Raw genomic sequence first — 22127 nt, forward strand, 5'->3', positions numbered from 1 at the left:
CTCACATAGCAGAGCTGCAGCCTTTCACTTTATTAATGCATTAATTGTGGTTCTGCAGAGTGACCTGAATCACAAAGGCAGGAAATATGCAAAGATGAATATGAGAATAAAACTAAAGAATGTCTTTTTCATATGAGACCTCACCTTCTTATCAAAGCACACACACAAACCAGAATATTAAAAATGATTTATTAGGTTTTTTCTTATTGCTGTGCTGCATCTTAAAGTGCAGAATACAAGTATATGTATTAATAAGGAACCCTTGAAGACAAAAGCAGCATGCCAAGATGTGCCTGAAAGTACAGTACAAAGAGGAAACACAAGTGAGATCTAGAAAACACAATCGGGACTTAATGTCCACCAGTAGCCACTCAAGGTCATCACTGTTCATTAAAAAAATGCCAGAGGGAGCACAGAGCAGAGAAAACACACTGGCAAAACATTTGCAGTTCATTTGAAGAAAAAAAAAATCTGGGAACAAATATGTTGTTATTGCTTCTGATACAGTCAAAGTGTCATCGGTCCACCATTCATTCAGTAACGCCGCTTTTCCAAGGCACTTGGGCCGAGCGATCCAAACCAAATAAAAAAACAGTCCGACAAACACAATTACGTTATAAGGCATGATGACAGCGATGACAATCAAAACACTCTACGGCTCATTTCTGACAACAGCTCATAACTTTGAAAACCAATAAGGGAAACTGACAATAACAACTTCCACATTATAATATAACATTACACAACAAAACCCCCACCTCTTACAGTGTCTCATCAAATCGTTAAATCATCTCTTTCATATTATGTTCCCTTTGTGGGGGAATAATGATGTATATAAATATAAATGCCTGGGTTTAGTAAGACTTTGTTTTCTTAGTACAACATCCCATAGTGCACAGAGCCAAACAATGGTCATTTGCCGTTATCAGTTAGAGAGGTCACTTCTCCTTATCAGTAACAGGCACTTTATTCATGACTTAAACAACAGCCACACTTAACCATCTGAATGAAAAGAGCTCCTTGTGTCATAAATAAACATATTGTAAAGTGTATTCAGTCCATAGACTGAGGAAAGCTTTAAGCTATGGCTGCAAACTTTATGACTCTGTAAACAACTACCACTACTCATGCTCAGTCACATGTAGACCAATATTTATGAAAGCTTAATCGAAGCGCCTGAAGGCACCGTCAGACCGGCTGTAAACTTGACTAACCACACACATATGTATATACATGGAGATATATATTTTTTTTTAAGCATAATGCAAAGATGTGAATTAATACTCTACTGCTGGACATCTTAAATATATTACAGACACTAAAGAATGTGAGTCTGCATAGATCATTTATCATAAAGTTTCATTTCTGTCCTTTTCCACTCTTTTGCTACTTTTTTCCCTGGACTGAGATTAAAGAAAAGTTTCCCTCTTGGGATTTCAATATCGTATTCTTAAGAAGCTGTCCGTAACTCACCATTAGCATTCAAAAGCAACGCTTGGCCGAGCAAAGCTAGAATAAAACATCTTTCTCTGGGTCTGAATCCAAAATCAGCTCTAATAAAGTGTCTCATTTTTTATTCCTTCTCTTCAATTACTCGAGGGACTGGGAAAAAGTTCTTGAACAATTCTTAAGAGAAATGGTTTCAAATGCAAACAGAAGGCTTCCGATAATTTCTTTTTTTTTTGCATCTTGGAAATTCACGTCCATCTGCCGGTTCAGGAGAAAACGTGAGGCTAATTGGAGGTTTTGGCTTTTACATCATTTTTAATATCTGCGAGAATTTTAAATCCTCCACAATTTTAAAAGACAGAAAGTCTGTTTGTCACCAGCCGCACCATCATTATTTCTTAGTCATTCATTAAATCCACAGAAATGTACAACATTTTAGTGTTAAAATTTTAAAGTCTGATGAAAAAGACAGTGTCTTTTTTTTTTTAATGGCGACTGTTTTCTTTCACTCGGCAGGACAACCTGTCCTCTGCATATATTATTATATAGTAGGTCTTCAGGCTGCAGTTGTGTTTGCTGTACTGCCTTTTAGAAGATGCATGTGAATGCATCCGTTTGTGTTCCTATCAATAACTGTCCAGCACAGTCAAGGACATTGCAGCACTGATGCATTATATTTCGGGGAGTAGTTTGAAATGAAATTCTGCTGAAAATCAGGTTTGTGTGAAATACATTTTTGTCAAAAGAGAAGTGACCCTGTCAGAAACAATCTGTACTTTTTTCTTCTACCTCTTCCAGAACAACGGACAAAACATGTGATGGAGTTAAACTGAGATCCGAACCAAAATTGCGCTGCAACGGCACAGAAAGTGGAGACGAGAAATGAAGCCTTAAAAGGCATGAGTTGTTGCCACGGTGACCTCTTTCTCTCCTTGATTGGGACTTATTTGAAGAGGCTGAGTGAAAGCCGCTGCTTTCATCATACAGGCGTTACCTGCTTCCATGCAGTAGTACACCCACACGCCTACAGTGAGGCTCGGAGTGCTGCTCGCTTCCTTTAGAACAGCTGGAAGTTTGGTTGAGATGGAGAGGGGCTTCGACAGATCCAAAATGTCGCCAGTAACCACCTCACCGTCTAACAGCCACTCATTACCTGTGAAAAACAGGGGGGAAAAAATCAATAGTCTGAATTACTCTGGCTAATTGAAAAATAAACAACTGCCTAACTGTGCTAAATGACCCTAACGTTCATGAGGTGATTCACATAAAACAAGACCCAGATCATTCACACAGCTCATTTTCCAAAAGCGCAGATGAGTTTATATGGAAATGTCTGCCTGACATCTACATTTATTGTTGAGCGCAGCAATGTGCATTCTGCCTGCTAGACTGTCTCCAGCCTGAGCATTGCACTAAAGCACTGCTTAATGGAGTAGGCCAATATATTACCCCCAAAACCACATAACCCCACTGAATCAGATGAAGTGAGGGAGAGGACGTGAATTTTTCTGAAACAAAAAGGGGGATATTTATAGAAACAAATACTCATCATGAGACGGGAGCAGTGAAAGATAAATTGCAGTCGAAAAGAAATGGCTCAAGCTTCAACTGTGAGAAAATATTATTATGCCAGGGAGACCGTCAAATCCATGCCAGCGGTGATTAATGAAGCTGGTGCCTAACGTGAAATCCCAGGGAAGCCATTTCTAAAAAGCCACTAAAAAACAATTTAGATCTGGCGTGCACTTCTAACTTGATCCATTAAAATTCCTGCCTCTGCCGTGATCTGATCGGCATAAGTCTAGACCGGGTATAATCGGACAGCAGAGGATCACGTAACATAGCCTGGTAGCTAATTATGTGAACCAAGGCATGTCGTCTTATCAAAAGGCTCTAAAAATAGTCTGCTGATATCTCTGACTGCATGCTGCATCACTCACAATGATGGAAACACTTTTGTTCCAAACCTAATGAACAGACCATCAACCATCACTAACATGATATCTCTAATCACTTCACACTTGATCCTAGGGTCAGTCTGCTGTTGATTACAAACTGAGAGCACCAGGCGAAGCCTTTCTATAGATTGTGGCAGTAAATATCATATATTAAATCATCCATACCAATGTATAAGCTTGTTGGTGCTTTAAAAAGACTGATCTGTTTTTCCATCCCTCAACTGGAAACTATAAATCTCATGTGTGGGCCGGATGAATGTGGAGCCACTTGTTGTACAATGAGAACAACATGAAGGTTAAGCATCATTCACTTGCATTTTTTTTGTTTGACAGAATCGTGGATCACTCACTGAAATAAAGCTTAGTGGGAGAGGTTGAGAGGCTCAATCAGAATGAGGTCATTATTAAATGTAGAGAACAAGATAGGTCACAGCTAGAAATCATTTTAACAAAGCAGGCCATTGAAACTAAATTAAACAACAGCAATATGATTTAGATTTTAACATGCCTTGGTTAACATGAGTTTAGACAACTGAGGACACCAATGCATAAAGAGCAGCCAATTTCTGAGGTGTGGAAATGGGATTTGTCTGTTACTTCCTCAACTGTCCTCTTACTTAAATCCCCACACTTCCCCCCAATAAACCTTTTCCAGCAGGTATTTGTCAGGTCTTTGTCAAATACTGGAGTCTTTTCAGAATGGACCATCAACAAAGCCCTCCTCCTGAACGGCGACTGACCAATCAGAGCCTGCTAGCAGCACAACAGCCTTGTCTAGCTTTGGGTTTATGCACATGTTGAAGCAGCGTGGGACTGTAGCAAGAGTTCTGAGCCCGTACAAAAAACACAAGATTGATAGTGTAAGAAATGTCATAAATTGGTGTTTGCTTTTAACGTTAGCTGAAAAATTAGCATGCTAGCATCTAAATTGTTGTCATATGGTCAGCTTTGCTTTGAAACACAAAAACCAAACATGGAGTGTTTTAGCATGATGTGTCATACATGTAGCCAAAACATAGAATGGAAAACCTACTATAAGCTAATGATTTTAAGATAGCTAGGTTAACGAGCTACAATACAAACGCTGGGACACTGGTTTTGGCCAGTAAAACTAGCTGGAGTCCCCAGAATGGGCTCTTTGCACAGCTCCACTACTTCCTGAACTTAATACTGCTCCTTTATTTCCTGTCTTACATTATTGGACAACCTGATTAATCCAGGTGTGTCTGACCATTGTGACTACTCAGACACACCTGGATTAATCAATTTGTCCAATACTCTAAGACAGGAAATAAAGGAGCAGCATTAAGTTCAGGAAGTAGTGGAGCTGTGCAAAGATTGACTAATGACTAATGACTAATTTAACTTCTGTATTACTGAATAGAAAATGATGACAGTGGCTTGGCTAACCCTAACAAGATGCCATTTGAAGGCATGAAGTCAGATACACCTCCTGGGATGAGGCTGAATAAAACATTTTGGAGCATGACATTGGTCACTGTGATTGAACTGTGTCTCACCGTCGGCTGACAGGGCCCAGGAGCTCGGGGCCTCTGCGGTGAGTCTGGTTCCTTCTGGAAGGGACAGCGTGAGTGACAGGATGAGAGTCTGGCCCGCAGACACTGCTACTGGTGGCAACGCTTTCCTGACAGCTGATTTAGGAAGCGTGGGGGCTTTGGCAGGAGCTGAGAGCTTGGTGGGTACCGAGTCTGTGCAGTCCATGGAAATAGGAAACTGGAGAGAGGAGAGAAATTTGGGTGTTTGGATTAGATAGGAGCAGGGAGAAAGCAGTTGAGACTTAATCTGTCCTTTCTTTGTAATCTTTTACCCAAACTCTTCTAGTACCAGAGGAGTTTCAGCGTTTCAGGGCATATTAATTACACAAACACACACACGCACACACATATCTAACCAGTGAGACAGTCTTGGAGTCGAGGTCCAGCATTTTGATTTGGTGGTTGTTGGTATCAGCCACGTAGAGAAGCTTCCCGTTGTCGCCCACACAGATTCCTCCGGGTTCGTTAAAGCAGGATTTGATCAACTCGGGGCCTGTAGTATCTCCAGCTTCCCCTGTCCCTGCTAATGTGCTACACTGCTTTGTCTTTGGATCCACCACCTTGATCTGAATCACACAGGCAAATAGACACAATCAAATAAAAATAACAGGGTTATTAAATTAAAGGAAAAAGGCCAAACCCTGTATGTTCGCAGTATGTTGCAAGATCAAAAGGAGATACCAGCTTTGTACATCCACTCATCAACGTAAAGAAAGCCCTTATGACGACAGAAGCTTCAAATGTGAGCACAATGCAGCTTTGAACTGAAGCCTTGTGACATGCAACAGTTACCTTGTGGTTGTAGGAGTCGGCCACATAGAGCAGGCTTTGTTTGGGAGCCCAGGCAACACCGAGAGGATGCTGCAGCTTGGCGTCCACCCCTTTTCCGTCTAAATCCCCGAAAGCAAAGAGGTTCTGGTTCAGAGAGGATAAAAAAATGTTCAGAGGAGATCGAATGAAGATAAAAACACGTACAAATGCCCAAACTGCAACTTGTGACCCCCTGTGTTTCAGCTCAGCCCGGGTCAGAGTACAGTCTAACCAATCTAAATTTGTGAACCGCCTATAACCAAACTTAAAACATAATCATCGTGAAGAAAGACTTTCATCTGAGAAATACAAGCTGAACCCTTTTCTATAGACTACAAATGATCAGTTTCTATTAGATGATAACTTGGAATGAAAACATGAAAGAAAAATTGGCTTCATTATCTTGAGAGTTTCTGAATAATTCATACAGGAACAGTAAGACAAGAAATATTAGGCCATATTTGTATGAAACACCAGGAATATAACAATATCTTTAAATTGCAATGGCTGCTGTGGCAAAAAATAGTTGGATGAGTCATTTTGGAGAAGTTAGAGAGATGTACAATAACATTGATGATAAATGCCATTAAGATATCACAAAGTGAAGCGTTTTCTAATTACGTAGAAGAAATTGTTTTTTAAAGTTGATTATTTGTGGGATATTTTCAGAAAATTATAAGAAAATGAAGTGAAAACAGTTTTAGCGCAACAGATTGTTTCAGGCCAACACGAATCAATAACTAGTTGGTGAGAAATAAGGATGAATTAAAATAAATAGCTTTTAATGCTGCATCATATCGATAAATAAAAGTTGCATGATTGTCTATGCTCCACTGACTCTGCACAGCTGCAGCATTCACTACAATGGCAACTTCAAAAAAGAAAAGAGTTTCTGCACCAACACACCAAGGCCAAGGTGTTCACCCTCACTGCAGGAGTGTGCCCTCTGTTTCTGACTGTGACACAGCAGAAATGCATTCGGTGGATGTTGGGAAACACAGTGCACTGTCTGTATAAACATGTCTACTGTTGTTTTCATTTGGAAAAACACAAGCAGATGATTAAAAAGGGTTTAGAGTAATAGCTCCACATTATGAATTAGTCTCTTTTGCATTTTTGTCAAAAGTTAGATGAAGGGTTCAAAATCCCCCTCATGGCTGCTGGATGGATTTGACCATATAGCCAGCAGCTAGTTAACTATTCAAGAAAGGAAAGAGGGGGTAAACAGCCAGCCTGGCTCTGTCTGATGGTGACATCATCCTACCACCACCTGTAAAGGTGTAAAAACAAAAAATGTGTAGATGCTCTGCTGAAGGTCACGCAACCGACTGAGAAGCAATCCAGCAACATCCCCCTGTGAAACCTCAACTTCTTATAATTAGGAGTTTTGTTTTTGTATGAATTGGTTAGCTTTAGGGTTAGGGGTCAGGCACATGCAGGCTGCTGCTAAGATAAGTGACTGCTGGCTGTGACTTAATGAGAATGGGAATGATCCAGTAATGACACAGATACAATGCATGCTGATGTAAATGTAGTGCCGTTCAAAGTGCAGACATCAGATGTACATTTACTTGTAAAAGCTTTAATCCTGTTTAAGGTTTTATGTTTCATTGTCTCAGTTAAATGGCTAAAATGTCTACAGGCAGTGGAGCGTGCAGTGTATTAATGGATTTTGCTGGCTCGGTGCCATATTGAATAAACTGTATATGACTCTCCAGTTAATTACTCTCTATCCTCATGGGTGACCACAAGCTGCAGAGCTCTTGGGACTTTCCAAAAATACACCAAAGAACACAGGAATAAAACAACCGCAGCAGCGAGGCTGTGAGGACATGAAAGTGCGACCAAAAATTGTTTTTTTGGCCTTTGGATCAACAACAAACAAAAAAGACTGTGTTTATTTATGGCTTTTTTCAAAATCGATATTTTCTATCTATAGAGAAACGGCCCTGAAAGCCTGTGGTGTCCACGAGTCCAGAATAGTGTCAGTGTTTTCTGTGCATGAGAGGTTTTTCAAATCTGATCTGGGAATAAACTTTTCATTTTCTCCGCCATTATGTTTAAGATGCTGTTTGTTGTTATTGTCTTTAGTATTCATAATAATAATAATAATAATAGTAACAAACCACATTATATCCCAATTATAAACAAATAAATTAAGAAGGTATCTAATAAAAAAAATCCACCCTTTGAAGAACAAAATGAGGCATCATCTAGACATCTGTCCATCAGCTGCTGTGCACTCACCATTGGATCTCTCTCTCCGCCCACCAGCAGCTTGACGCCTCCGTCCTTGAGTGCTAGCGTGCGGACGGTGCTGCTTTCACTGTCGGCCACAAACAGGCATCTCCAGGGCTCCTCTGGGGCCAGAGCTAGGCCTGAGGGCTGGGCGAAGCTGGCCTTGTGGGGGTAGGAGTTGTTTCGGTTCTCCTCGTTGCCGCTGCCTGCCCATCGCACGCACGTCCCCGCCTTCAACTCACTGTTTATGTTGCAGAGTAGAAGATAAAGACCAAATGAGCCCAGATTAGTGCTAAATTAGTTCTAGACATAGACATGGCTTCTTTAATGATGCTACACTTTTTTTTTTCTCAAAGTGGACATCCGCTCCACTGGACATTTTTATGTGGCTATATTATAACATCATTTCATTGACTAGCCACACATAGATAAAACAAGTTTATGCACAGGGGCAGGTATACTATGTCTTTATCTGCTCGTAATTCTTTGAATCCTTGGCTTTTGACCGTTCTTCTTGCCAGGTGGACATGGTGGTCTTGTACCAGTCTCTCACCTTCCTTTGGGCAGAGTCCCATCTTCTAGGAACAAAGCCCAGATCTGGTGGGTCCCTGCCATGGCTATCCACAGCACGTTATCTTCAACACCGCCTACACATGCAAATGAAACACACATATGTGAACACACAAAAACACTGATTAAGACTGATTAGAGAGAGAGACTAGAATCAGGAAGCCTGTGTCACAGCTTCTGGTAGTCTACCTGCCTAATTAGGAAAAATCTACACGTTACTTTTATTCGCTTAACACATGAAAAACTCTTTCAGCTTTTTGTAAAAAAAAAAAAAAAAAAAAAATTCACGTGACTGAAAGATAAATTCATTCATAATTCAGAGATGCAGCGATACAGGTTTAAATGACAGCACACTGTCTGTCAACACCCATTTGCCACCTCAGACGTACTCAGCAGAGACAACACTGCCATGATAATGGTTACACAACCCTTACAGGCATGCAGCTTCTCAGTTGGATTTTTAATGCAGCGCAGAGCTCAGAGCTCAGCCGTTCTCCATCACATCTGCTGGACTGTCAGGAACATTGGACATCTGACTCAACGACAGCCTCCATCACATTCTATCACTGTATAGTTCAAAAGGTGTAGCGTCCTCCTGGTTCGGTCAGTTTAATTATTCATGCTCGCGGTGAATAAATCATGAATATGCAACGAGTGTTTGGATGTGGAGCATGTTAGCAGAGTTAAAGGTCTGATGCCACATCCTCGGACCATGTGGCCACGTTCCACGGCAGCAGGTTGTGTCATCCATCAGCCTGTGCAGGAAATGTGACTAAGACGGATTACCTCCTGCTCCCAGACCTGCTGCAACTGTTACACTACATATTGGTGCTAATGGCAAAAACAAATGACTATATGACTTATCAATCATTTAATTAGCCTACCTCTAAAATGTAAACACAACCTGTTGATGAGTACAGGCAAAAAAAACAACCCCCTCTGACCTTCAGCTGGTGTTTGCTATCAGTTCGTACACAGTGTCACAAGGACGGTACAACACATGCTCCAAGTTTACTTCAAATACAGCCAAAGCTTTTCACAACATCTGAGGCTTGAAGAGGCGACTGAAAGTAAACACTGGCACCTGACGCAAGAAGCTGTAAGACAAACAGACAATAATCTAAAATAAATGTCTTCTGAAATCCTTCACCACTGTAAGCACCAAACTGTAAAGTGACATACTATAGCTCTGAAATGGAAACTAAGAAGCTACTCTGTGGCAATTAACACTACAATTAACTCACTTACAATGGCTTATATTAAAGGTGCTAATAAATTAACACAAATTTTAGGATAATTATCAACTTGAAACATATATAAGGCAGTTTAAGTACAACAACAATCATGTATTCAACACGAGGGCCAATGGGTGCAAGGAGCCTATTGTTTTTGGAAAGATCATTATCAGGCTCAAGCGGATTCTAAAGTTCTTCTTTTAACCTATAAAGCTTTGAACGTACTTGCACCTCTGTATCTATCTCCGTCACGTCCTCTTTTTTCTCTTGGTTCAAACCTCCTGGTCATTCCATCTATCAATAAAAAGTCAGCTGGTGGCAGGGCCTTCTCTTACCGCGCTCCTTTTTTATGGAATGGCCTCCCACAAGATATCAGAGACGCTACATCCACCGCAATTTTTAAATCCTGTCTTAAAACTTACCTTTTTACCCGATACTTTGATTAAACTAACTAATTTTAGCATTTTCCTCTGGTGTTTTACTATTGTAAACAAACTTTTAACTGTTTTATCCTTTTCCTCTGGTGTTTTTTCTAATGTTTTTTTTATTATTTGTTGTTATTACTGTACTTGTTTTCATTGGAAAGTGTATCGAGACCATGTACCATGGTGATTTTGCACTTTAAATAATAAATTGATTGATTGATTGATTGAATATTCTGCTGGAAAACTGATTTCTGTGGGGATTTGCAAGCTTGAAAACATATGGAAATTTGCAAGTGGCGGAAAGCGAGGAAAATTTCCCCTTTTAACTGAAGTTGTTTGCACTATTGTCAAAACAAAGGAACACAATACAGTCCTGAGTGAAGGGGTGCACATACTGTACAAACTCTGTGAAGGATCTGCTGTGTATGAAAACCATCTTGTGCCGACTGATTTTAAATCTGTAGTCTGAACTTTTTCGGATAAGAAGGCTTGATGGAAACACAAGATATACACGTAACATTCAGAGATAAAAGGTCTAAAAGATACAAAAGTAACAGTTTGAAAAAAAGCTTTCCACTTAAGATGAAAAAAAAAGTCTGGCAAATATTCAAAAAAGATCAATAATAAAAGAACTGCCCAAGGCTAAATAATAAAAGCATGGTATAAAGAGGGACTGATGATTGATTCTGAAGCAGCGGCCTTAGATTACTTTGTGAGAATATGGACAACCTTATCAGAAAGTAGAGGTAGAAGAGGAATTTGTAAAAGAGGCTTATTGATTATCCCCCCATGACTTAGATAAATTAAAAAAGTATCTTCCAATAACATAATCAGCCCTTTCAGTTCTTTGAACATCTATCTCTGTGGATCCCTTGTGCCCTGATGTCTTTTCTATTCAATCAGCTTCAGGAACACTGTCTGAAAAACCAAGGACTTGGATGTTAATGACTATTTGTCCAGTAAATCGCTTATGAAGGGCTGCTTTAAAAAACAAACTAACTGTTTTCTTTTGCAGCTCAGGATAGACACTTCAAGAAGAGGAAGCATTTGGAAGGTGAATCATGTCAGGCTTTGAAGCCGCACAACTTGATAACTAACTGAATGTACAAAGTGGAAACAGTGTCTCTGAAGGTGTGATCAACCACATCTCTTCAAAGGGGGCGAGATGCAATCACTTCCTGTTTACTTCCCTGTCACCTCCATCTGCCTGAACTCAGAATGACCCATCACCGCCGAGCCATCTGAGGGGAGGGTCCAACGTCCGCCTCAGGAAGCAGGTGAAGTTGAAAGTGAGGAAAGATGATAATAGTCGGAAATGTCGCCCCTTGTGTTCTGCTCTGCACCACGAAACTCACCTGCAGTGCCGAGCGTCACATCCCAAGGGGAGCTGATTGGCTGCTGAGGTCCCATGGCCCCGCCCTCTTTGTCTGTGCCTTGAACGCCCACACCAGCGAGAGTGCTGACTCTTCCCTCTAACAGGTCGATCTGATACACGGACACAAACAGACAGCCATGAATGTGAAGAGACCGAGTCACTGAGGAATAAACACAGGTTTTTAAAGAGACAATAGCGGGCGCTACCTTCCGGATCAGGTGGTTTTCTGTGTCGGCCACGTACACTGTGTCTCTTTTAAAGGCCACACCCTGAGGGGAGTTGAAAGAAGCTTCAGACAAGTCGCCATCATGCCTCCCGCTGTCAGGCCCTGAAAGAGAAGTGATGATACCATGAACATTATGAAGACGTCATGTGGATTACACCTCCGTCCTAACAGAATCTCCACTTTTCCAGTACTAAAACAGTGGCTCAGAGCTCATTCTGAACATACTGTAATGCACTGTGCATCCTCTGCATCTCTGACAACAAACTGACAGTTTTAATGTTTCATATAGATCCTCTCTGTCATCCTCTCTGCTGAGAGTCCTCTGAGGAAATTTCTGCATCTCCAGACTCTACATGTTCAGATATTTAACATTTATTTTGTGGCTGGTACCCACCAAATTAACTGAGCAATTTTAATCATGCCCTCATGTAGCGTACTTGAGAGCTGAAGTTTGTTTTCACTGCTTAGATGATTAGTAGAGAAAAGAAACAGATTTGATAAATGGGTTTTTACTCATTCACAGTATATTTACTGACATATTTGCGCATTTACAACTGGAGCAGCAGTTGTCTTTAATTTCCATAAGTGGATCAATTATTTACTTCATAACTGGTTTATTTGATCTAAAGTGCTCACCCTGTAAATAAAGACACGACCCTCTGAACCAAAGCTCAGAGTCAGCTCATGTAGACAAAACAACCAGTGACATAATAAACTTTTAATCTTCCGCCTGCTTTGAAATTCATCTTTATGCCCATATAAATATTCTTTATGCATAACGATGAGGTCAACCCACAAAAATAAAAACAAATCTCGTGTTTGGTTTTTTTCCCCTCATTTTGTCCACACTCAGGTCAGTGCCAAGTTCCCAGAGTGCACTTGTCCCTGCTGCTGCCAACCTCTCTGCTGGTCTGGGGACAGCACAGCCATGTGGCTCCTCTGAGGGTTGTTGAGACATGCGAGTTATCTAAAAATATTAATATTGCTTAGATTTTTGTTGTTTTAATTTGTGCACAAGCTTACTCTCAGCAAATAACAATATTAAAACAATATCTCAATTTTAAATGAGCACATTTTAACAAAGATTTATGTCCTTATTTGAAAATAGCACAGACTGGAGGTGTGAGGATCTGTGTGTGTCTCTGTCCTGGATCCTGCTTCTTACCTCCTATGACATGTAACAGCTGACCGGTAGAGGACACCACCAGAACCCGGTGATGCCCGGTGTCTGCTATGGCCAGTCTCTTCTTGCTGTCGTCCATGGCCACCTTCCCAGGAAAAGACAGAATGGTGGGAGGCAGGGAGTCTCTGTACAGCTTGATGCCCACTGTGTGAGGCTGCAGCAGGCCCTGCTGCCCGTAGTGGTGCAGGGCGCCGTCAGTAAAAAGCATCATCCTGTCACGGTGGCCTTCGCCCACGAGGGAGAAGAGCAGGTTGCCTCGTGGCCCCAGCAGCACCAGCGTGGGCCAGCAGGACACCTCCAGGTCCTGCCAGAGCCGCGCCTCGCCGTCGTTTACCACGGGGTGGCTGATGTCATAGCGGAGGACAGCGCTACGGACGTTGGCCAGGACCTTTGAAGGGTTGGTATAAAAACACAGAGGGAACTCTTAGAATTTAATCCCTTACAAATGTCTTTAATCTCAAAGGTTTACAGTTCTATCCAATCATATGATGATCATTTACCCATCAAAACAAGGGAGACTTGGGAGTGTGAGTTGTGGTTGGTCTTTGATGAAGACTGGTGGGAATCTGCACTGAAGGTCATTCACAAAACCTCTATTTGTGCCCGCCTGACCCTCATACAGTTTAAAGTTGTATTTAGATGCCATTATTCGAAGACTAAGTTGGCACAGATTTTCCCAGATATGGTACATGTCTGTGACAGATGTGGAGGCACATCCTGCAATCTTAGGCATATGTTTTTCTCTTGCCCAACTCTGTCGAACTTCTGGCAAATTTACTTCAACACCATGTCTAAGGTATTTTCAAGAACTATTCACATTTCACCACACATTGGTCTTCCGGATGACTATACCCTATATTCTACATAAGAATTGGAAGTAATAGCTTTTACCTCACTAATTGCTAAACGCCACCTCCTTCTGAATTGGAAATCCACAACTGCTCCCTCCAGTACACAATGGATTAAAGAGGTTATGTACTTTTTGAAAATCAAGAAAATTAGATATTCAAGAAGGGGGAACTTGAGCAAATTCTACAACAAATGGCAACCGTTTACCACACACACACACACACACACTCCCTCTTTCTTTTCTTTTCCCTTTCTTTTTTTCCTCTCTTCCCCTCTCTTTTTTATTATTATTCATGTATTTCATCTGTCATGTCAGTTTAATCATTTTATAGATTATATCTAAGTATCTAAACATTGTATAGTTTATTTGGTTTTGATTTCTGTAACTGTTGTTTGTTCTTAAAAACACAATTCTAAATCCAAGGGTGTATACAAACATGTTTAATGCTGACACCAATGTACCATGTAAGTGCCTTTGTTATTCTTGTTGTATACGCATTAATAAAAAATATGAAACAGAATAACACAGAGGAGCTATGGATTACTCATCAATTAAATGTTTTTATAACTAATGAATCAATTAATACATTAATAAGAGTTCCCGAATATTCTATCCCAGAAATGTGAGAGTTTGTTTATTTAATGTAATAAATGGATAAAGATGTTAGCGGGATATTGATTTTCTTTCTAATTATGAAATATTAAACAAATCTTTTCAATGACTACATCCTCATATTTTCATTGGACGCCTCAGCCTCAAAATGAAGCCAATTAACAAATTCCTATTCTCTGTGAGAATGTCGAAATCTCTTCATTAAATTAAGGAATTCATGTTCTTCTGTCTACTAAGTTCATTTATAGTAATGAAAACTGTTACTCAAACTGAGAACCAAGATAATAATCTGCTGTTTCATAACAACACTGAAACTTCTTGTTATTTTGCAGCAAAAAAACAAACAAAAAAAACCAAATATGCAAATCTTTATTTTAAATGTGTAGAATGGAAATGTTCCCACATCCCCTCTAATACCCGCCCCCCACTCCCCAATATCTTTATCCATCTTCTTCCACTTCTCTCACAAACAAGCATGAAAAGCAGTATGTGCGTCAGGCATGTTTTTCATGACTTCACGGGCTCAAGTCCAAACAGATATTTGTGCAAAACTTGAAGGGATTTCCCTGAGGACTTTGTGAGGTATTACGTTCACAAGGCCAAAAGAAGTGATCTTTGACCACCCAAGATTAATCCATTCACCTCTGGGTCCAAGTGAATGTTGCTAAATGAAAAAGTCAAGTCAAGGCAGTTAGTGAGATATTGTGTCCACGACAAAGGGATGTATAGACAATCTGTAAACAATTTGCCTCCGGCTCTGGACGTCAGCGGTGCTGAGGCATATGAAAGGTCAGGCTGTCAGGGTCAGGAGATTTTCTAAACATATTTGCTGGTCTTAGTGAAAATTGAAAAATACTGCTATGATAATTCTGATGATTATGCTCGTACACTGTTGTAACATCACAGATTAATACTTTCCCTCTTTAGGGATTTTGCTTGAAGAAAAACTGCTTCATGTTGACTAAAGATTGTCTTGCATCATATCCAAATTTAACAGCTTTGCCAAAATGGCACATTTACTGGAAGTTTGTTGTTATGAAAATGCATAAAGAAAATAAATCCTCCTCAAAGGCAAAATAATTCTGTGCAATTAAAACCACTTACCTTTTCATTGGGGAATTTGGCAGAGTGCACACCAATCACAACCAGCCCATCTGAGAGAGAGAGGAGACATAGAGAGAATTAAAAAAACAAACATAACAAAACAGTAAGTGATTTGACTAAGACAATTATCAGAGTGAATCCTGACATTATTATTATTTTTTGATTTCCAACACGTGATTTAGCTTTTTCAGCTTTGTTTCTTCATATAAAACATCCACAGTCCAATGGCAGCAATGAAACACAAAGAAACTGTTCATCTATTAACCGAACATAACAAATATCTCAGTAAAATCTTCCCTCTAAATCACGTTGTCAACCAGTTGCATAAGGCTGATCAATAACAAGTTAACACAAGACACAAGCACCACACACACGTACACATGGATGCAGCAGCTGCTTGTGTGAAGTGAGGTAACATGTGATTCGCTACTGAAAACCGCTGAATATCTTAGACAAATCTCTCTCAGATATAATATTATATAAAATCATATCACTGAGCTCTCAGTGAGGTTCCTGGAATTTTTTTTACTGCCTCAAAGCTTTTTATGAGTTTCTTAGTGATTTCTCAGTAGTCCTCAAAGTCAACTAACACTATAAACTGTCTAGTTTACCGGTGTTATGCAACTGAATGGGCTAAAACTGTGGAAAATACATGTTTCTGATGCCCCTCTTTGAACCCACGATTTGTGGTGCTAACACAAGTGGCCTCACACGGTCTCAATACGTTTCCTTCCTGTTGCCCTATCAGTACAAGGCTGAGGCTCTGTTGTGAAACGTTTTCAAAACCTGACAATACTGTTTACAAAAAAAGTAGGACTGGAATGACAGAAATGTCAAAACTACCTCGCAATCCACACAGTGCTTTATTCACATTGAACCGAGCTTGACGGCTGATGAAGAGATTTCTGGAAAATATAGATTATGTAATATATACACATACACACAAAATTAAAGAATTTAAAGAATTACACACCTGCCTAAATAAAACAAATACTCTACTTTTCTATTGGTAGTCCCTGACAATACACATTGACATTCAATACAACAGCTTTGAGTGTAAAGAAACTCCTTACTTATTCATTATGATGTTTTTGAAAATGACCACAAAGGCAGAAAATACCAGACTCATGTGTGTGTGATTTCTCATATTCATATCCATTTTCAGCTTTTCATATTGTGAGCAGTTTGGCAAGCTCTAAATAAAGGTAGCATCAGGCAGGCAGAACAATAGGTGATAAAAGCTTCAAAAAAAGAGAATAATATGCAAATCTAAGGAATTAAGGAACAGACAGAATTTAGTATATTGAGCGCAGTCATTAAAAATAGTGACTAAAATTGGTTTCCCATTTACTGAGGCCTTCAAATGAGATAAACTCAGAAAACAAAATGCATAATTTAGAAAAACAATTTAAAATCTGTTTCTTTTTATCATCAAGAAAATGCATACGTATTAACTCTAATTTAGTTTGGTGGTGATTTTGTTGCAGAATATGGTGAAAAAGCTTATATCTTAATTTATAATTTATAATTTTTGGCTCATGACATTGCATGCTATTTTGGAGAGCAAACAAAAGCCCTCAGTCCTCCATAAATGGACCCCACAGGACACTTCCTCAACAGAAGTAAAAGCACACAACTCCAAACCTTCAAACCCGGCAGCGCGGCCTGCAGTGCATGTCGTCATCCCTGGCCTCTGCCAAGCGCTATAGTACTGGGACAGATTGGAGTGACGATGGGTGGGTGGCGGGGTGGACTGTGGGAGTGACTGGACAGGGTGGCTCCCACACCTCACTGACCAGAGCAGCAAACAGAATGTACCCATAGCCGTGCCAAAGATAAGGCAAGTATGATAATGTGCAGTGGCACTACAGTGTATGTGTGTGTGTGTGTGTTCTGGGTCCTGCATCGCTCACGACTGTATTACAAGCGACACAGCTTCCTCAGATGATCCTGGGAGGGAGCCGTGTGTGACTCTGCTTTACATGGAGCGTACAGTGAGCTGCAGCAGGGTACAGTTATGGGCCAACGTCCTCACTGACACTGCAGCTCGGAAATATTTTTAGTCACTGTCTCTTCACAGCTGAGATAAGAGCCTTCATACTCACAGAACAGAGGAGGACAAGTTGATGTACTACACTTTTTCCTGCCCCGGTGAACCTACACGTCCCCATGACACAGCACCACACATAATAAGGTACTGACTGTATTCCCTCAGTAAGGCCTGCCAGGCTGCTCCCTCCTGCAGGGCCCACTCTACCTGTAGTCTGCCTTAATGACTAGGCTACATCTTAAAAATGCTGTCTGGCAGATGCATCAGCACATTTAAAGGGATAGTTCACCCAAAAGTCCTCTGTGCCTTCTCTGAGTTACGGGGGGGTCCGTGCAGCAGTATTTGTCCATATAATGGCTGTCAATGGATACCAACTTTCTTCGCCCAAAAAGACACACCAAAAAACATCCAAATACCTCCATGCTGCTCGTCTGTAATGTCCCTCTTGCATTGAAGCCCCGACATGAGAAATTGTTCCGCCGGTCAGTGCAAATCACGCAAGATTTGCACTGACACAGGAAGAGCAGTGAACCGAGACCCTTGGAGCTTCCGCTACAAACAAGCTTAAAATAAAATAAAAAAATTTTCTGAACAATTTCTCATGTCGGGGCTTCAATACAAGAGGGACATTACAGACGAGCACTATGGAGGTATTTGGATGTTTTTTGGTGTGTCTTTTTGGACGAAGAAAGTTGGTATCCATTGACAACCATTATATGGACAAATACTGCTGCACGGACCCCCCGTAACTCAGAGAAGGCACGGAGGACTCTGAAAATTCTCACAGCTCTTAGACAACATGAGGGTGAGTAAATAATGAGTGAAATTTGAATTTTGGGTGAACTATCCCTTTAATAATTCTGCAGTACAGGAATAACACTTTATTCAAAACTTATACAAGTCATTATTTAGTTTTACCGACTAAAAAAATAAGCCATGCATTTAATAAGATGGGAAATGAAGTGGTAACTCACCGGAGGAAGACCATTTCTTAATTAGCTCACATTTAACCACAGCTATGGTTAACAAGCTCTGGACAGCAACCAGTCATTTCTTTGTTTGCAGACACTGGGAACAGTTTCTCCTAATTAAGCAAAGCCTGCAAGCTCCACTACGAGACGCAGATTGTGTTGTAACTTCATTACAATCTGCTGCAGTCTTTCAGAGATCAAAGCCTATCCACTGACATGAGGGTGTGTGATTGAAATTCACAATGGGCAGGCTTAACATTCACACACGACAATTTAATTTTACCCAGTTTGGTGAAATTACAATAACATGAGGTACCACAGTTTTCTTCAGCCAAATGACTTAGAGTAGACCAACCTGACCAGTCGTGCTTTCCAACTGGTAACAGCATGTCAGATCATTTCATGTGATAATTCATTCATGATTCGTGATGAGAGTTGCTTCTCATAATTTTGACTGTTTGGTGATGTGTAATCCATTTGTGAAGGACAGTTAGGATTGGTCTATTTCTCTAAATCATACAGATCTATTTCTTCCTGAGCTTAAAGGGATAGTTCAACATTTTGGCAAATTGGCCCATTGCCATAATCCCTATAGTCATAGCAGTAGGTTTGTTACCTTTATTTGTCGGTGCAAGCGGAGCAGAGCCGTGAGCTGCTCAGAGCTACGCTACGGAGGCTCATGGGATTTCTTGGTTTCCCTCATCAAACTCAAATCAATGTGTATCAAATACACAATCCAACAACTCCACAACGCTCTGGTGGAAAAGTTGTGACCTGCACAATCACCACACTATGAGATAATAACGGAACGTTACCAGACAGAGTTATTTTCGAGGCAAATGCAGAGACTGCTTGCCGAAAAACTGCGCCCGACAGCAATGCGCATCAGCGGTTTAGCATGAATTTACCTCTAAAACAACTCAGTCTGGTAACGTTCTGTTATTATCTCATAGCGTGGTGAATGTGCAGGTCACAACTTGTCCATCAGAGCATTTTGGAGGTGTTGGATTGTGTATTTGATGAGTTTGACCAGGGAAACCAACCAAGAAATTATGCACCGACAATTAAAGGTAACAAACCTACTGTATGACTATAGAGATTATGGCAATGGGCCAATTTGCCAAAGTGTTGAACTATCCCTTTAACCCAGCTATATAGAGCCAGGGAGTCTCCCCCATGATCCTGAAACCTGCTGCCTTACACCATAACCCCCGGGGATGGGATCCGTACCTTTAACAGAGTGCTTCTTCTCCAGCTGGTGCAGGTCAGGCAGGATGTGCATGCAGTTGATGCAGCAGTAAGTGAAGAAGTCCAGCAGCACCACTTTGCCAGCCAGCCCCTTGTTCAGAGACAGAGGCCCCTCCGTGTTCAGCCATTCCAAGCCTGGAGCGAATCACAGAGTGGAAATAAATGACGCTGTCATCTTATTAATTATGTTTAGTCACAGTGTAGGCAAGCGCTTTACGGTGCCCATCACAGTCCTCGGAGGGTAATGGTAGTCATCACAATATACCTAAGGGTTAAATCTGTCTCAAGCCTCACACAGCAATCATGTCACATGGGGGAAAAAAGTTGGACAACGTGATGGATCAAAGCATTCACTTGAAAATACTCAGAGCTTTAGAAGCCTTATGAAGTTATCAAATACCAGAAATAAATTAAAGCTCATGTCTGATGAAGTTTTTTCACTCTTACCTCACATGCACTTTGAATATTATACTGCCTGTTTGCGGTACTTGTGCAGCTGCTTAGCTTTGAAATGTCCACTTTGAAAAAATGATCCTTAATCTCAGCAGCACTTGACCTGGTTAACCCAAGGTTAAAGTTACAGCGTTGTCCCTTTTTTTTTCCTTCTTCAAGAATGATGTATGCACAGCAGGAGAAAAGCAGGAGAAAGAAGAAATAGCTCCACTGATTTCAAAGTCTGAAGATGTTATCTGTTAAAGAGAGTGTTTGCACATGGTGCACAAAATGGGGCATGTACTGTGTGCTTTGCTTTACACACAATCCCTTTCTTATTCTACTTAAACTGGGCTATGTGAAGAAGAGATTATGGCATGGAGGAAAACTCATATATTGTACACTATATCTTAAGGTATCAAACTGTATGAATAGCAATGATTACCTTTTGACTGTTTCGCAGCTCTTGAAATTTAAAAACAAATTCAACACATTGTGTATTCAGACCTGTTGTCTGTTGGGTATCCTCAGTTTGAGTCAAGGAAAACCGTAACACTACAAAATTCAACATTTTAGATCAGCGTTCGTTATACATTTTTGATATCTTCACCTGAAAGGTTGAGGACCCAGTTATTGTCCCATAAAGCCCTGTTTAACAGGCTGTTTGACGTACAACTGTAGATCACCATCTACTGGTGCTATGGGATACTTCCAACATGTGTCATTCCCAAAAAGAGGATTCAGCCTGCCAGTATCCTCACATTCATAATCTATAACTTTATATCATTCTCTATTTTGCCAATCATAGATAGATATAGCAGCTATAATATAACTGTCATAAGTATGTTGTTGATGCTATTGTTTTAAAAATGGGAAAAATACTAAGTAGTTTTGATGAAGTCTGATATCTTATAATGATAAATGAATAGAAAACACACATAGATGAAGAAAACAGCATATTATTTTGTGTCATCTTGCAGTAGGCTATTTAGATAGATTATTTAGATTGGTATATGAATGATTATAACTGATTGATGATTTGTGTTGCAACACCCACTCCAACAACGGTTAGGCTACTATTACAAGTAAAGTCACTTCTCTTAAAGTAAAAATGTAAAGTACACTGATCTGCTATTTTAAAGATTGCTATTATTGACAAACCAGTGCTGTACAGTTGTTGCTGGGTGAGATCAGGCTAGTTTTAACTGGTTCAACCCTTCCTAATCAGGGATCTGACCCCTCCTAGTAGGCTAGAGTCCACACATAAGTCTGAGGGATCGTATGTGAAAATGGGAGAGGAAAGAAGACATTTCTGTCCATTGTTTTAAATATTACAATTGTTACTGAAATGAAACCGTGTGAGATGAGTATTGTCTTGTTTTTTGTTTTGTTTTGTTTTAGCTTATCTTGAGTTTTTAATGTAAAATTTGAGATAACTATGGAGGGGTAAACTGCACAATATTCCCATATGAAATGTAGTGGAGTAAGAAAAAAAACAACGTGTTTTTAAGTATAAAAATGACAAAAGACACGTTTTCCCCCATCAGCACACCAGAAAACCTAACGTTACACTGAGGCGTGTAATGACATGCCATGACAGCAAACTCTGCTGGATCAGCTGGTGTACAGGAAGAGGGCTAAACATGGACTAACCCGTCTGGAAATCCGGTATCTTCAGGTCTTCTTTCTCGTCTAGTTTTTTCAAATACTGGAGCACCAGATTTTCCTTCTCCTGGGTCGTCGTAGCTTCATCTAGGGCGATATCCAGCTGGCTTTGGATAGGAAATAAAGTAGAGAGGCTGCACCGGGACGCCATGTTTCTATCAACAACCAGC

The 22127-nt window shown here is 40.4% G+C and overlaps 1 protein-coding gene across 1 annotated transcript; it reads right to left on the reverse strand.

Moving 5' to 3' along the window:
* Window positions 1-174: 174 nt before the first annotated feature.
* On the reverse strand, window positions 175-22124 carry nhlrc2 (NHL repeat containing 2). Its single transcript, XM_085762344.1, has 12 exons — window positions 21946-22124; window positions 19843-19995; window positions 15592-15641; window positions 13008-13413; window positions 11823-11944; window positions 11597-11726; window positions 8565-8658; window positions 8021-8252; window positions 5756-5878; window positions 5320-5529; window positions 4928-5141; window positions 175-2602 (listed from the first exon to the last, which is right to left on the reverse strand). Exons 1-12 carry the CDS (start codon window positions 22106-22108, stop codon window positions 2340-2342), a joined length of 2160 nt encoding a protein of 719 aa, XP_085618470.1. The 5' UTR covers window positions 22109-22124; the 3' UTR covers window positions 175-2339.
* Between the last annotated feature and the right edge of the window lie 3 nt (window positions 22125-22127).

This window comes from Trachurus japonicus, chromosome 19 (assembly GCF_045865225.1).
Source record: "Trachurus japonicus isolate A0001 chromosome 19, Traja_1.0".
NCBI classification, from domain to species: Eukaryota; Metazoa; Chordata; class Actinopteri; order Carangiformes; family Carangidae; genus Trachurus; species Trachurus japonicus.

Coding starts and splice junctions, on each gene's coding strand:
- nhlrc2 (XM_085762344.1), bottom strand. CDS start 22,108: ATGGCGTCCCGGTGCAGCCTCTCTACTTTATTTCCTATCCAAAGCCAG. Junction 5,879..8,020: donor GCGGAGAGAGAGATCCAATG/GTGAGTGCACAG, acceptor TCTCTGAACCAG/AACCTCTTTGCTTTCGGGGA. Junction 5,530..5,755: donor CCGACTCCTACAACCACAAG/GTAACTGTTGCA, acceptor TGTGTGATTCAG/ATCAAGGTGGTGGATCCAAA.